Source organism: Diadema antillarum, unplaced genomic scaffold, assembly GCF_040938485.1.
Source record: "Diadema antillarum isolate AM-2024a unplaced genomic scaffold, OU_Dant_1.0 seq00000662_RagTag, whole genome shotgun sequence".
Taxonomy (NCBI): Eukaryota; Metazoa; Echinodermata; class Echinoidea; order Diadematoida; family Diadematidae; genus Diadema; species Diadema antillarum.
The window spans coordinates 468481-481731 of NW_027271574.1; the positions used below are offsets into that span (position 1 = coordinate 468481).

General features: G+C 40.7%; 1 protein-coding gene across 1 annotated transcript in view; it reads left to right on the forward strand.

Annotated features, from left to right (window-relative positions):
* LOC139736685 (protein strawberry notch homolog 1-like) overlaps positions 1 to 13251 on the forward strand; it is a 49065-nt gene that overhangs the window by 4088 nt on the left and 31726 nt on the right. Inside the window, exons 5-20 of the mRNA XM_071647433.1 lie at positions 229 to 438; positions 1378 to 1462; positions 1820 to 1910; positions 2424 to 2585; positions 3359 to 3494; positions 4055 to 4160; positions 5202 to 5355; positions 5900 to 6082; positions 6539 to 6636; positions 7306 to 7463; positions 8017 to 8268; positions 9395 to 9646; positions 10591 to 10751; positions 11255 to 11383; positions 12047 to 12182; positions 12901 to 13013. Of these exons, the coding sequence (XP_071503534.1) occupies positions 229 to 438; positions 1378 to 1462; positions 1820 to 1910; positions 2424 to 2585; positions 3359 to 3494; positions 4055 to 4160; positions 5202 to 5355; positions 5900 to 6082; positions 6539 to 6636; positions 7306 to 7463; positions 8017 to 8268; positions 9395 to 9646; positions 10591 to 10751; positions 11255 to 11383; positions 12047 to 12182; positions 12901 to 13013 (2426 nt within the window). The remainder of the gene's footprint in view (positions 1 to 228; positions 439 to 1377; positions 1463 to 1819; positions 1911 to 2423; positions 2586 to 3358; positions 3495 to 4054; positions 4161 to 5201; positions 5356 to 5899; positions 6083 to 6538; positions 6637 to 7305; positions 7464 to 8016; positions 8269 to 9394; positions 9647 to 10590; positions 10752 to 11254; positions 11384 to 12046; positions 12183 to 12900; positions 13014 to 13251) is intronic.

Consider the following 13251-nt stretch of genomic DNA (forward strand, 5'->3'; position numbering starts at 1 on the left):
GGGGAGGGATGAAAGTGAGTATGTGTGTGTGAGAAAGAAAGTTTAAACAGACATGCAGGAGGTAATGTCCTTTTTTTCTGCCTTGCCTGGACTTGAGGCCTGTACAAAGACTATAAATGATTGTGCTACTGGTGTTGGATGTAGGAATGACTTTATGTTGTACATAGATTGTGGAAGAATTGTACAGAATATGATTTTGATTGATCTTTCCTCTTTGTTTGCCCTCAGTGAAAATTGGTCAAACTCACCCCGACCCAGTGGTGGAGACCAGTTCCCTAGCCAGCGTCCAGCCGCCCAACGTCTGGTACCATCTAAGCATACCCGAGAGCACAATGGACTACGGCCATCTCTCATCGCTGCAGCTGGAGGCTATCACTTACGCCTGCCAGCAGCACGAGACTCGACTGCCGGGTGGCAGCCGCGCTGGCTTCCTCATTGGTGAGTTGAGTTGACCAATCACAGAAAAGCTCCCTTGTTAGTTTCAAAAGAGGCCTTGTTCCTATAAAGAGTTTGTTCTTAGTTCAAAAAAAAAAAAATGAATGAATACAATAAAATAACTAATAGTGTGCAAGCCCACTTCATGATGGACTTTGCACCTCTTCCTCCTCACCAGATGATGACATCTTCAATGTTTAGTAGAGCAGACATAGAAAAAAAATGGTGAACCTGTGAATCAAGTGCGAACAATGTTGTATTGTACTGCTCAAATAGTATCAGAAACTCATTTTGATATGGTATTCACTTATTTCATATGTGCAAGGCATTCATTATCAAATTGGTGTGTTTCTGTTTGAATTTAATTTGAATTTGCATGGTTTTATGCAACTGCTAAGGAAGTATTCCATGCTTATAAGCAAGCAACCATGCAACCAAGGGCTGTAACAGTGCCCTCTGATAGACACGGCAATGAGGATAAAATGCCTTGCCTACAGGAGCAGCTGCTGCAACCAGGGAACTTGAACCAATGACCTTGTGCTTGATAGTCTGTGGTCTTTTCCACTGATCCACAGCAACTCCTTATGTGCCTCTGTCCTCAAACACCCGGCAGTGAGTTGCTAGTATTATAGTGCCTAGACAACCCATGCATAGAATGGAGACCTGTTTGAGAGTGCAAATGGAAGGGTTTTCCTCTCCTTACCAGTTGATCTTAGATCCTGAGTTTCAAGGACCCCATTAAGAAAAATCAGCTCTAGCTATGGCTTAAAGGGTAATCCTTCCCATGAGTGGAGAATGAATGAATGAATGAATAAATGAATAAATGAATAAATGAATTAGAATTTGCTGGTTTGAATTTGTGCCTGTCAGCATTGTGGTGCTTTGATGTCAGCATCTTCTGAGTTAATGACAGTAAGATATGCTCTTTTTGTTGGTGACCAGGGGATGGAGCTGGAGTCGGTAAAGGGAGAACGGTGGCAGGAATCATCCTAGAGAACTACATCCTTGGAAGGAAAAGGGCACTCTGGTGAGTACAGAGCATTCATATCTATTCTTCATTGTCAGTTTTATGTGTCTATAAATGATACAAATTTGATGTGAACTGATCCTTGGAAAAAATGCATGTCTCAGCAAGCATAACTTCCAGACAAAATGAAGTTAGAAATTACATATGTGTTAAACCATCATTGCTTGCCCGTCTGCTGTGGTGCCACAATTGACCCAGGTAAGCTTCCATTGCTGGAGGTTCCTCCTTCGTCTGAAACACCTCAATTCCTGCGTCTTCATGGTTCCTTTTCATCCGTCCCGTAATGATGGAAATAGCCATCCGTCGGTATATAAGGATTCATGGCGTCTTTCCCTCCCTCATTGCTTCCTCTGACAGGTTGAGTGTCTCAAACGATCTGAAATATGATGCCATGCGAGACCTGAAAGACATAGGAGCTGGAAACATTCCCGTACATTCACTCAATAAGGTATGTACAGTTTTATCTTAAACCGTTTGAGGGTTAAACCTTTTTGCAGTTGGCTTATACTCATTATTAAACCCATTGAGGAGGGGCTGATTTTGATACAGCACGCATTTCCCGTAGACACTTGCTTGAGTATACTCGGGACTTGACCTCAAGGGGTTAAAGATAAAATGGAAGGTGAATGTGAAAAACATTCCAACTGAACTATCGTAAATGATATACAGTATATAGCATGATTTCATAGTGCCAGATCTGACGTCAGCATAAAACTGTGAGTTCTTTTTATTGGGGGGGGGGGGGGGGTATGAAGCAACTACAAAATATCTGTGATGTAGAACTGTAATAAATATTAATTCTTCTTGGTATAATGTTTATTCCTATTTCAAATTCTCAGTACCATATTTTTGCTGTGAAAAAAAAGCCTTAAAAAGATTGCAAGGCATACTCCTTTTTTGTATCATAGCATTTCAAGAAGCATGCTGATATGAAAATTTGATTTATTTTCCCTACATGTAGTTTAAGTATGCCAAAATCAACTCAACGGAGAATGGCCACGTCAGGAAGGGAGTCATCTTTGCCACGTATTCCTCACTGATCGGCGAGAGCCAGAACCGCAGCAAGTATCGCACACGGCTGAAGCAGCTACTCCACTGGTGTGGCAAGGACTTTGATGGGGTCGTATCCTTGATCAGACAAGCAAAATATAGACAGAAACAAACAAATCAAAAGTTTTTGCAAGATTATCTACAGAATTGGTCTCCTTCTCCTTGGATATTCCTGTGTTCAGAGGAAAGGAGTTGTTTGTTGATGCTGCCAGTATTAACTGGCTCTTACTCTAGTCAAGGCAGCCCCACGAGAGTTATGTCACAGAAATAATGAGGGAAGAATATGTAGCAAATATAAAATACCCCTTCAAAACCAACAAACATCAAGTAATCACCTCAGTGTTCACAAAGTTCCCATTTCAAGTAGTGTAACTTCCCCTCTAAAATCTTCTATGAGCAATTCAATTGATATGAAATACAATGTTACTCCCTCATTTATGGCAGTATAGTGCAGGTGAAAGACCCAGCATAGCTTTGATAATGAAGAAAAGGTTTAAAGAGAAAGAAAGTGCTTGAACTCTTTCTTTCTCAATTAGTAATGCTGAGTAAATTATGAAAATTTGACCCAACAATTACCAGAAATTAACAAAAATAACCAAACCGTGTAATGGCATGTGAGATTAACGATTACATTTCTTTCTGCATTGTTTTTTTTTTTTTTTTGGGGGGGGGGCGTGGTATTGGGTTGAGTTATGTAAAATGACAAATTGTGTTTTTCAAAAGAAATAAATGTACCTATTATTTGTCCTTATTACTTCTCAAAGTGTATTTTCACCAGCCACTCCCTTCACATATTTTGGGATATCAGCCACATTTGTGATCCTTGATTCGGGAACACTTGTCCAGATTGTGTTGGATGAATGCCACAAAGCCAAGAATCTTGTCCCCACAGGTTCATCCAAGCCAACCAAGACTGGTGTCACAGTTTTGGAGCTACAGAAACAACTCCCAAAGGCTAGGGTTGTCTACTGCAGTGCAACAGGTTAGCCACCAGTCTGAAGTAAATATTTCATATTGTATTTTAACAGCCATAAAGAAAATGTGAATTATATGTCATTAGTTTTCCCACATGGGCTTGATATTAGGACTTTTTTCCCCTGCAAATTTGTCCAGTCTTGCCTTCATCAAATTCAAACTGAATTTAATTAAGGTGATGTTAACAAATTATATCATATTTATGAAAAATTAGCCAAATTGTTCTGATAGCAAGTGTACACTTATTACCTGCTATTCCTGAATTGCAATGTTGCTGTTTCTTCTCCCCTTCTTCCATGAGGGCATTTTTGTGTGTGTGTGTGTGTGTGTGTGTGTGTGTGTGTGTGTGTGTGTGTGTGTGTGTGTGTGTCTTTTCCTGTAGCTATATGTTTCTTCCAGCAGTTTGCCAGTTTTCTTTTGCTTTTGACTTAAACGGTGACATTTCATCCATTCCCTTTCATCCATACACAAAGATTAAATGTTGTGGCTTTGTTTACAACAGTAAGAGTGATATGATCCTACTTTTATCTGCATTAAAATCATTTTGTTTTTGGCTCTGATCTCCAGGTGCCTCTGAGCCTAGAAACATGGCCTACATGTCTCGTCTGGGCATCTGGGGCAAAGGCACTGCCTTCCCCGATTTCAATGCCTTCATCCAGGCCATTGAGAGGAGGTAACTTTAAAGTGAAAACATTGTTCTGGTTAGGGTTTGAGAACCTGTCTTGCACCATTTCATATTTGCTTGCAATATATCGAAAGAGCTACCAAGAAACTTACCTTGCTGACGCAATTTGCTGGGATGATGGATTTGTTTCGGAGTATTTTGAGATAAAAAGTAAAAGTCGGTACACTGACTTTTATCCCAGAAGGATACAGATTAACTCGGTCTCAGGGACAACTCAGCCCTAATTCAGACAATCTATATGCCATATTCTATATACATAGCCGTACGTTCATTTTGTAGACGCCAAAGAGGTTCTTTGATGCGCGCGTTTGTATCAACTTGGCCCCTAACTGCGACCAGCCAGAACGCGAAGCGCTCCCATAGTACAACACTCTACAATCCAGAGGGACAACTTAGCCCCGCCATCAAAGTGAGGCTGAGTTGTCTCCGAGTCCGAGTTAGCCTGACCCCATCGGGTAAGTTCTTAGATGCGAACATTTTTGTTTAATATTTAACATTTTTGTCGTTACCCAACAAATATCTTGTTATTGCAGCATTATTCAACACATTTCTTAGGCATATGTGTACATTTTGGAGCGAAATTTGACAATTTTGCAGGCATACCAGAACTATGTTTGGCCTTTAATATTATGACTCATTGCCCCTACTTTTTACCAAAATGGAGAATATGAGAATATGAAGAATATAAGAGCTTGTGGAAAAAATATATGTTTGTGTGTGATATGGTATCAGTCTCGGGTATAGATCAAGCTGTGGCACATAGCAATTCTCTGTATTGCATAACGTCTTGGATGGTGAACAAATTGCGTGAATGAGTGTCAAAATAGTCTATTGTTATTTTGTGCATTCAAATTATTTTGACATCACATTTTTTTCTGTCTTGTCAGACAGAACAGTGGTACAGTCATATCTTTCAAATATACTTTAAACTTGTTGAGGGAGACATTCAGTCTGACAAATTTCACATTTCATGATGATAGTAAAGCAGTTACTCCATATTATCTTTAAAGTTAATGTTTTTCCTTGCAGGGGTGTAGGAGCCATGGAAGTGGTTGCCATGGATATGAAGCTGAGGGGAACATACCTGGCCAGACAGCTCAGCTTCCAGGGTGTAACCTTCAAGATCAAGGAGGTGGCACTCTCGGAATCATTCAAGAAGATCTACAATAAGTCGGTGAATCTGGTATGTTGTATTGTTGCATTTTTTGGTGTGTTGATGGTAATCATTGTCTTCTCAGCTTTGTTCTCATTTTACATTCTACATTCTGTCAAATCTACCATGCTGGCAGAAGGGAAACAGCTTTTATTTGAGTACCCAGCAAGTCATTGTTTGGTAGTAATGGTGTTGGTGTGCTATTTCACTGACTCCGGAAATGAAAGTGCATAATTAATGTGATCATAATTAGTGTAGAGCTGTATGCTATTCTATTCAAATTTGTGAGATTCAGCAATGAAACATCTTGATTTTCTTTCATTTGAGTGATACTGTTTGAAGACTAGATTCTTGTAGCGTGTTCAATGCAGACCAGTATACCTTTTACTGTAGTATGTGCTGCCAAAGCCCTTAATCACCCTGGCAGTGCTGTGCTTGAAATACTCGCTCAACCTTCATGATGGTTTGTGAAATAAAAGAAAAAGTAAAATTTATCTTCCCAGGGCTAGTGCAAGAACTTCCTCTTTAACACTGATTTTACGATTCATTTTTCAATGTTTGTTTTATTTATCAGTGGCACATGGCAAGAGACAGATTCCAGAAGGCGGCACTGCTGATGGACGCCGACCAGCGGATGTTCAAATCCATGTGGGGTCAGTTCTGGTCAGCTCACCAGCGGTTCTTCAAGTACCTGTGCATTGCAGCCAAGGTCAAGCACGTGGTCAAGTTGGCCAGAGAGTCGGTCAAAAATGGCAAGGTGAGAAGGGCCACTTAATGTTGGAGGAGATAAAACTTATTACAGCATGTCATGTCAACAAAACATAGGGAATGTAATGAATTTTAAGAAAAAATAGCATAAAGTGCAATTTTACTCTTAATCCAAGTCTGAATAAACTGTGACTTTGTGATATCTTTTAAGGAGTTTCACTGTAAATTGTGATGTGATGACTGATTTGATGCTCATGTACCAAACAAAACCTGAGCATGTACAGCTCCTTCCCCAAGGTATTCAATTGCTTGTTCAAAAAGAGAAAATATGAAAGAGGAAGAAATATTCAGTCATTCAGTGCAAATTAACACTGTTTTATTTCTATTTCTGTTTTCTATTCATACCACCCCAGTATTCCTGCAGTCTGTATGATGATGAATAATAATACTCATGGCTTTTATTCACACTCCTATATATCCTACCACACCATCCGTCTTTTTGCAGTGCGTGGTGATAGGTCTGCAGTCGACTGGGGAGGCCAGGACTCTGGATGCCTTGGAGGAGGCTGGGGGAGAACTCAACGACTTTGTCTCCACAGCCAGGTGAGTCTTCCTCCATTCATTGCGAAACCCCGCTCTCTGCTGAATTTGATGATGCACCATATAGAGCCTCACTCCATATTAAGGTCACCTGCTCGGTGGTATCCTGCACAAGAAGCCCCACTAGTTGCGCAATCAGAAATGACAAGATATCTGCAGAAAGTGAATTGATTTGCTCTACGAAACTGCAAAAGATGCACTGATTGCTTGAAAGCAAATAGCCCCAGGTCCGTCAGCTTTCAGCCCCCTCAAAGGACTAGGCAATAAGGATAGAATGCCTCTCCAAGGGGCGCAATTCTGCAACTATTGGACTCAAACCAGAAGCCTCATGATTGACAGTCCATAGTCTTTTCCAGTGAGCCACATCAGCTCTTCAAGTATGCAGGATGCAGGATATCACACTGATATGTTTGACAGAGGGACTGGCACCGTAAGCATGATGTAATCATGAGCATGGAGTCTACAAAGTCACACAAAATTCAACTGCCCGCTTGTTTGTTTCCTCTCTCAAAAAGTTTTGTTTCACATGTGTTTCAAAGAGAGCCAATCACATGTAGGTATGTCCCATTCAGTTGCATCTCCTCATGTGCATTATATTTTTGACTTTTGCTTTTTTGTTGTTAACTACAACACAAATGTAAAAAAAAAAATCCACTTTGTCATATCGTGCAGGGGAGTATTCACCACACTCATAGAGAAGCACTTCCCTGTGCCTGACCGCAATAAAACCATGAGCATGCTGGGATTGAGCTTCAACGGCGCAAACCACAAGGATGACGACGACAGTCGGGAGGGCCGTGGGAAAGGAAAGGGCAAGAAGAGGAAAGTTGGTGAGTCAATTTGTGCATTCCTGTAGCTTTGTAAAGGTGTAAGTATGTCTTAGTGATGTTTGTCTGTGTGTATGTATTTACTTTCAACCTTATACTTTTAATTTCATAGCATTTGTATTGAAGCAAATATATTTCTTCAGTTTTCTTCTAGTTTACATTTCTAGGATACTGTGCAAACACCATGTAAAACTGGACATTGATATTACTTTCCAGGGAACTGGCTGTATGTAATGATGTGGTTTTACTCCAATGATCACATGGAATACTGCTGATTTAAAGAAAAAATGATTTGTGAAGTTCTAATTATCATACACTGCAAGATGTGTGAAAGCAGGTTTGTTTCGTTGCGTAGTTCGTAAGATTTATGTATCACAAGACTTGGGCAAGGTAATCTCCATGATCAAGTGATCTGTTTGTCCAAACCTATGCTAAAGTGTTCAACATTTGCTGCTTTCTTTGATGAATTATTATCGAGATTGTAAGAAACCTCTAGGTACTACAGGGCTAAAAGTGATTGGAGCGCGTTTTCCTCATTCTTTTTTCTTTCATCCAGGCAAAAAGTGGAAGAAGAAAGGAACGACAGACTGGTGGGGTGATGACAGTGAGAGCTCTTCGGGAGATGATGAGGACGATGATGACGATGGTGATGATCCGGAGAAGAAGAAGAAAGAGAAGAAGACATCAAAGAACAAGGAGGATGAAGATGAGTCTTCAGACTCCTCATCTAGCAACTCATCGGCATTCTTCGATTCCGACAACGACGAGGATGACTTCAATCCATTTGGCAACTCAGATTCAGATGATGGTGATTTTATATGTTGTTATTCTTGCCTCTCCCTTTCATTATGGTTGAGAATCACAGAGACTCCAACTCTCCCGTTTTCGAGGGGAGATCTACCGCCGAAAACCCATTTTTGCAAAATCTCCCGTTCTCCCGCTTTAGATTTAATTTCTCCCGCCCTGGCTCTGTGTCTCCCGTTGGAAAGGATTTCTCACTTATTGCTATTGTATGTTGAAAAAATAAGCCTTAGATAGCACCAGGGAGAATGTAGAACCCTAGGAACTTCGTACACATCAACCTGGAGTCTCCCGTTTGCTAGGGGTTTCAGGCGGGATAATCTCCAGATCAGAAAGTGCTTGGGGTTGGAGTCTCTGGAATCATGATTTTCTATGTTGATAGAAAAAGTCTGATCTACTACTGTCAGAAACAGATGACTAGTGATACTAGCCAGCAAGAAAAATCACATGATTCAGGAATTTGCGTGCATATGATGTCTGTCACATATGACTGTAATGATAACCTATTAAAATTATCATTATCTCTCACTAAGTGTTTCTTTGCCACATCATAAACCTGCTGCAACATTATGATGATTGACTCATTAAAGGCAGTTTTTCTCTTTTGGGTGTCATTGTCACTATTAAATTGAAGATAGTTTTGCTTCCAGAGGGATTGTAAGATGTCATTATATGATTTGTTTGCAAGTCACTGAATGATCTTTCCATTTTTGTGGTGACCATTCTAAGGTAAACTATTTGACAAATGAAGAAGAAGAAGAAAAAGAAAACAACCACAACATTCTAAAGGGTATGCTCTTTAGGAATATCACTGTTATATGGATTTTGGATTAATATATCTTGCACAATTATTCCTCGATTTTGGAATATTCTCAAGTCATCACTGCATTGCAAAATTCTTTGGTAATTGATTTGTATTTTAAAAAGGGATTTACATTTGTGTTGATACTGTGGGTTTTTTTTGGTTCAATTTATTGTGACACTAAAACAAAGAACTCTGTGATATTATCATAGTACCTTACTGAAACTTAAGTTCAAAATTTCACCGTATTGGTTTTTCGGAAATGTTCAATTTTAGAAATGAATGCCATGACAGATAGATATTACAGTCTACATTGCTTGTCCACTCCCAGATCCATGGCTGAATAGAAGCGGCAGAAAGAGCAAGGAACCCAAGGCCAAGAGGAGAAAGAAGGATAAGAAGTACGCCTCATCGTTCTCGGGGAAATCCTCCGCGAGAAACTCCTCGCACATCGACAGCGTGGACTCGGCGGCAGACAACGCCCTCCGAGCTCTTGGGATCCTCCCCAAGACACCGCGATCTCTATCAGTTGGCAGCGCCACGGTCTCCACTCTCCATAGTCTTTCATCATCAGTTCCTTCAGGTAGTGATGGATGAGTGGTTGTTAAAGACGGTATTTTGCTGTTCTTGTCGTATAATAAAGATGAAATATCTATTTCATCTATGGACTTGTCTGTTTGTCTTTTTGTCTGTTCGTTTTGTCACTGCCAAACGCTCTTCTGTGCATATTACTGCCACTTTTGTATTGTTATACCTGTAGTTAAATCTCTGAAAGTTACAAATTTTGACACATTCAAGCTGGGTTGCTTTTACTATTAATTTATGCTTCAGATCCTAGGTTGAATGAACACTGTACCAGCTGTGTGAATACATTTTCACTGCAGTGTTAGTTCTTGTTTCAAAATTGAAAAATGCTATATGTCACACATGCTGTTGCACTCAGATTTGGATATATTAATAGCCTGGAGCTCAACATTTCTTTTCTCAACACACCCTTTCTTAAAAATCATGCTTATGCTTATGCTTATGGAGTAGTTGAGTGTTGAGAACTTGGCATCAGTCTTGTGCAGTGATGGTCAGTAGAGTTCATATGTTAGCTATCAGAGCATTAAGCAGCTGGAATATACCTATTCACTTCTTCTTGTGTGTCAGGGTAGGAATAGCTTCTGTTGTACTTTTCAGTCTCTCTCTTCTTTTCTTCAAAACAACAACAAAAACTTTTTCAGTCTCCTTACCAATGCTGCCCCCTGGAACTGGTCCGATGGTCCCTGACCAGTAAAAATCACTGTCGGACCAGTAGCTTTTTCGGGAATGGACCAGTAAAACATGGAAAAACTGGGTACCTACTGGTCCGACAGACAGGTCGGACCAGTAGAAAAAAATGGGTTAGTGTGCCGCCCTGTCCTTACCACTGTGAACAAGTTACTTGTGGTGTGTGCTTGGAATACTGGTAGTGGTTGCATGAATTCTGCCTCAGTCAGGTGTAAAATCTGATGGTGGTTGTCGTGTTTCCGCACTTTGCTCCAGCTACCAAGAGCAGCCTACTGCCGGGCATGGATGCCTACGAGCGAGGGAGACTGATGAGGCAAGAACTGATGGACACACTGGAGGAGCTGTCCTCTGACCTACCTCCCAACACCCTGGACGAACTCATCGACGAGCTGGGCGGACCAGACAGCGTGGCAGAGGTGAGATGATTTCATTTGAATTTCATATTTACAAAAAATAGACTATGTCATTCTTGGTATGATTCTGTTCATAACCTTTGCCTGCAAACCCTTTGTACGAGGGTGGGGCAAACAGATTTCTCAGTACTCTGATGTCTGAGATTGAAAATTCATAGCTGTTGTGGTAAATTTATCGCAAAATCTAAATCATGATCAAAGTTTGACTTGCAATCGCCAGATTTGCTGCCTTAGAAATGCCTTTTGCAATCAGGAAAAATTGAAAGAAAATAAAAGAAAAGTACTGCCTGTGATATATTTTAAATCTAAAATGTATAAGGGTTTCCCATGCTAGGAAGCAAATGATATCATTTTATTGGTTTTCAGAGGTTTACAAACTTAGCAGAGGGACAGAGTCACTGTAAAATTGTGTAACTTTCTGTAATAGTCATGATTGTAACAAAGTCAATATGAATGCTGTCATGTGTGAAACTTACTGTAATGGATAATGTTATTGCCCTCCACAGATGACAGGCCGCAAGGGGCGTGTCGTGAGCCACGACAATGGCGTGCAGTACGAGTCAAGGAGTGAATGCGACATTCCATTAGAAATCCTCAACCTGACAGAAAAGAGACGGTTCATGGATGGTGATAAGGTGCATTTCTATTTCCTTGTAGATGTTATGTTTTGGAAATTGGTTTTCAACTACATTCTAACCCTTATGTAAGATAAATTTGTAAGAATGTAAAAATTAACCTTACTGAATAGCGCCAACTTGTCAAATGACCTTGCTTTTGTTTGATACGACTCTGGGTATTAAAGGTGTGATACTGGTTACCTTTGCTTTTTTTGTATGCTGTCCTTTTTCAAGATGGAATATATCGGCTAACAGATTACAAAAAGAGCAGAGTGTAACACTTCTGCTTTCATTTGTAGTGGAACAATCCAGCAAAGAAGTATTTGTGCATTTCTTTCATGGCTTCATTGAGATTTGATTAGCTGAGTGCATTTTCATTTAACAAATGTATTTTTCGCTTTTATCAGTTACACTCTGTCATTGTTAAAAAAAAAATTGTATTACTCTGGGTGACAGTTTTTAAAATCTTTTATTTTTTCATTTATTTATTCAGTATTCCTTACCCAATCAGACAATCAATATAATAAAAATGTGTACTGATGAATATGTGTATAAAGTATTGTGTGTCCGTAGCTTGTTGTTTGTAATCCAAACACAGTAGATTATTGCATGTGTCTGTTGACAAAAATTCAAAGTTTTTTTCTGTGCTTTGACCATCTCCATCCACCTCATGACACGCAGTACATAGCCATCATCTCCGAGGCTGCCAGCTCAGGTATCTCACTACAGGCTGACCGGCGGGTGGCCAACCAGAAGAGGAGGGTTCACATCACGCTGGAGTTACCCTGGAGCGCTGACAGGGCTGTGCAGCAGTTTGGTGAGTGAGGGATTAATGCCATTTCTTAGATGGCCCTGCCTGCAATCGCTTAAAACTGTTCATAGTGGTGATAGCTTGGGGGTGGGGGGGGGGGGGGGGGGGGGAGGGGGGGGAGGGGGGGGAGGGGGAGGGTGGGGAGGGATAGTAATCATGCTTTTAGTAGTGCCCTTCAACCATGTCATGATGTTCAAAATTCTTTATAACATGGCATTACCATAGTATTTATGTATAAAGTTGTGCATTTCTACCATGTTATGCTGATGAAAATGCTGTGCAATATGGTATGACCCTGCATCACTGGAATCCTTGAATCAAACCTATACTTACTGATACTTAAACTGCAGTCTATCCAATCCTTTGGAAGTCTTCCAGCCTGTTTTAACCTATTTTGTGCACACATGTGCCAAGATTAATCACAACAATTTTCAGCTTCTCTGTGGATGTCTCTAGAGTAGAGCAGAGCAGTGTGGATATGTTTGGCTTGAGGGGCTCAAATCTGGAACTTTTCTTCATAGAGCCCAATGTGCTGACAAAGCGATAAAGCTTTAAGTTTCAGGATGTACCTTTGGGCAACAGTACCCTTTTGGGGGAAGGGAGAGGGGCACAACATCTACAAGTGCATCAATTTATTTCACACCAGTCCTGCCCAGTGGCTTACAGTATTTATCAAACAGCCATCACTGAGTCATTCCCTCACTTGATCTGCTCTGCTCGACAGGACGCACCCACCGGTCTAACCAGGTTGCGGCCCCAGAGTATGTCTTCCTCATCTCAGAGCTGGCAGGGGAGCAGCGGTTTGCTTCCATTGTCGCCAAGAGGCTAGAAAGCCTGGTGAGTCGCCCTAGTTCCCTCTGTGTCAAGTACTGTATACACTATATATTTTGCGGGGGTTCTATTTTCGCGAATTTCGCGAGTCGGGAGCTATTCGCGAAATTAACAACACGCGAAAATATTACCTTCCAAAATGAATCCCTCGCCTTGATGATACGAACATTTCAGTACTAGTATACCATGTCACGGCTTACCGAACAGACCATACTGGCTAAAAGCTTGTTTACGCACGTCCACG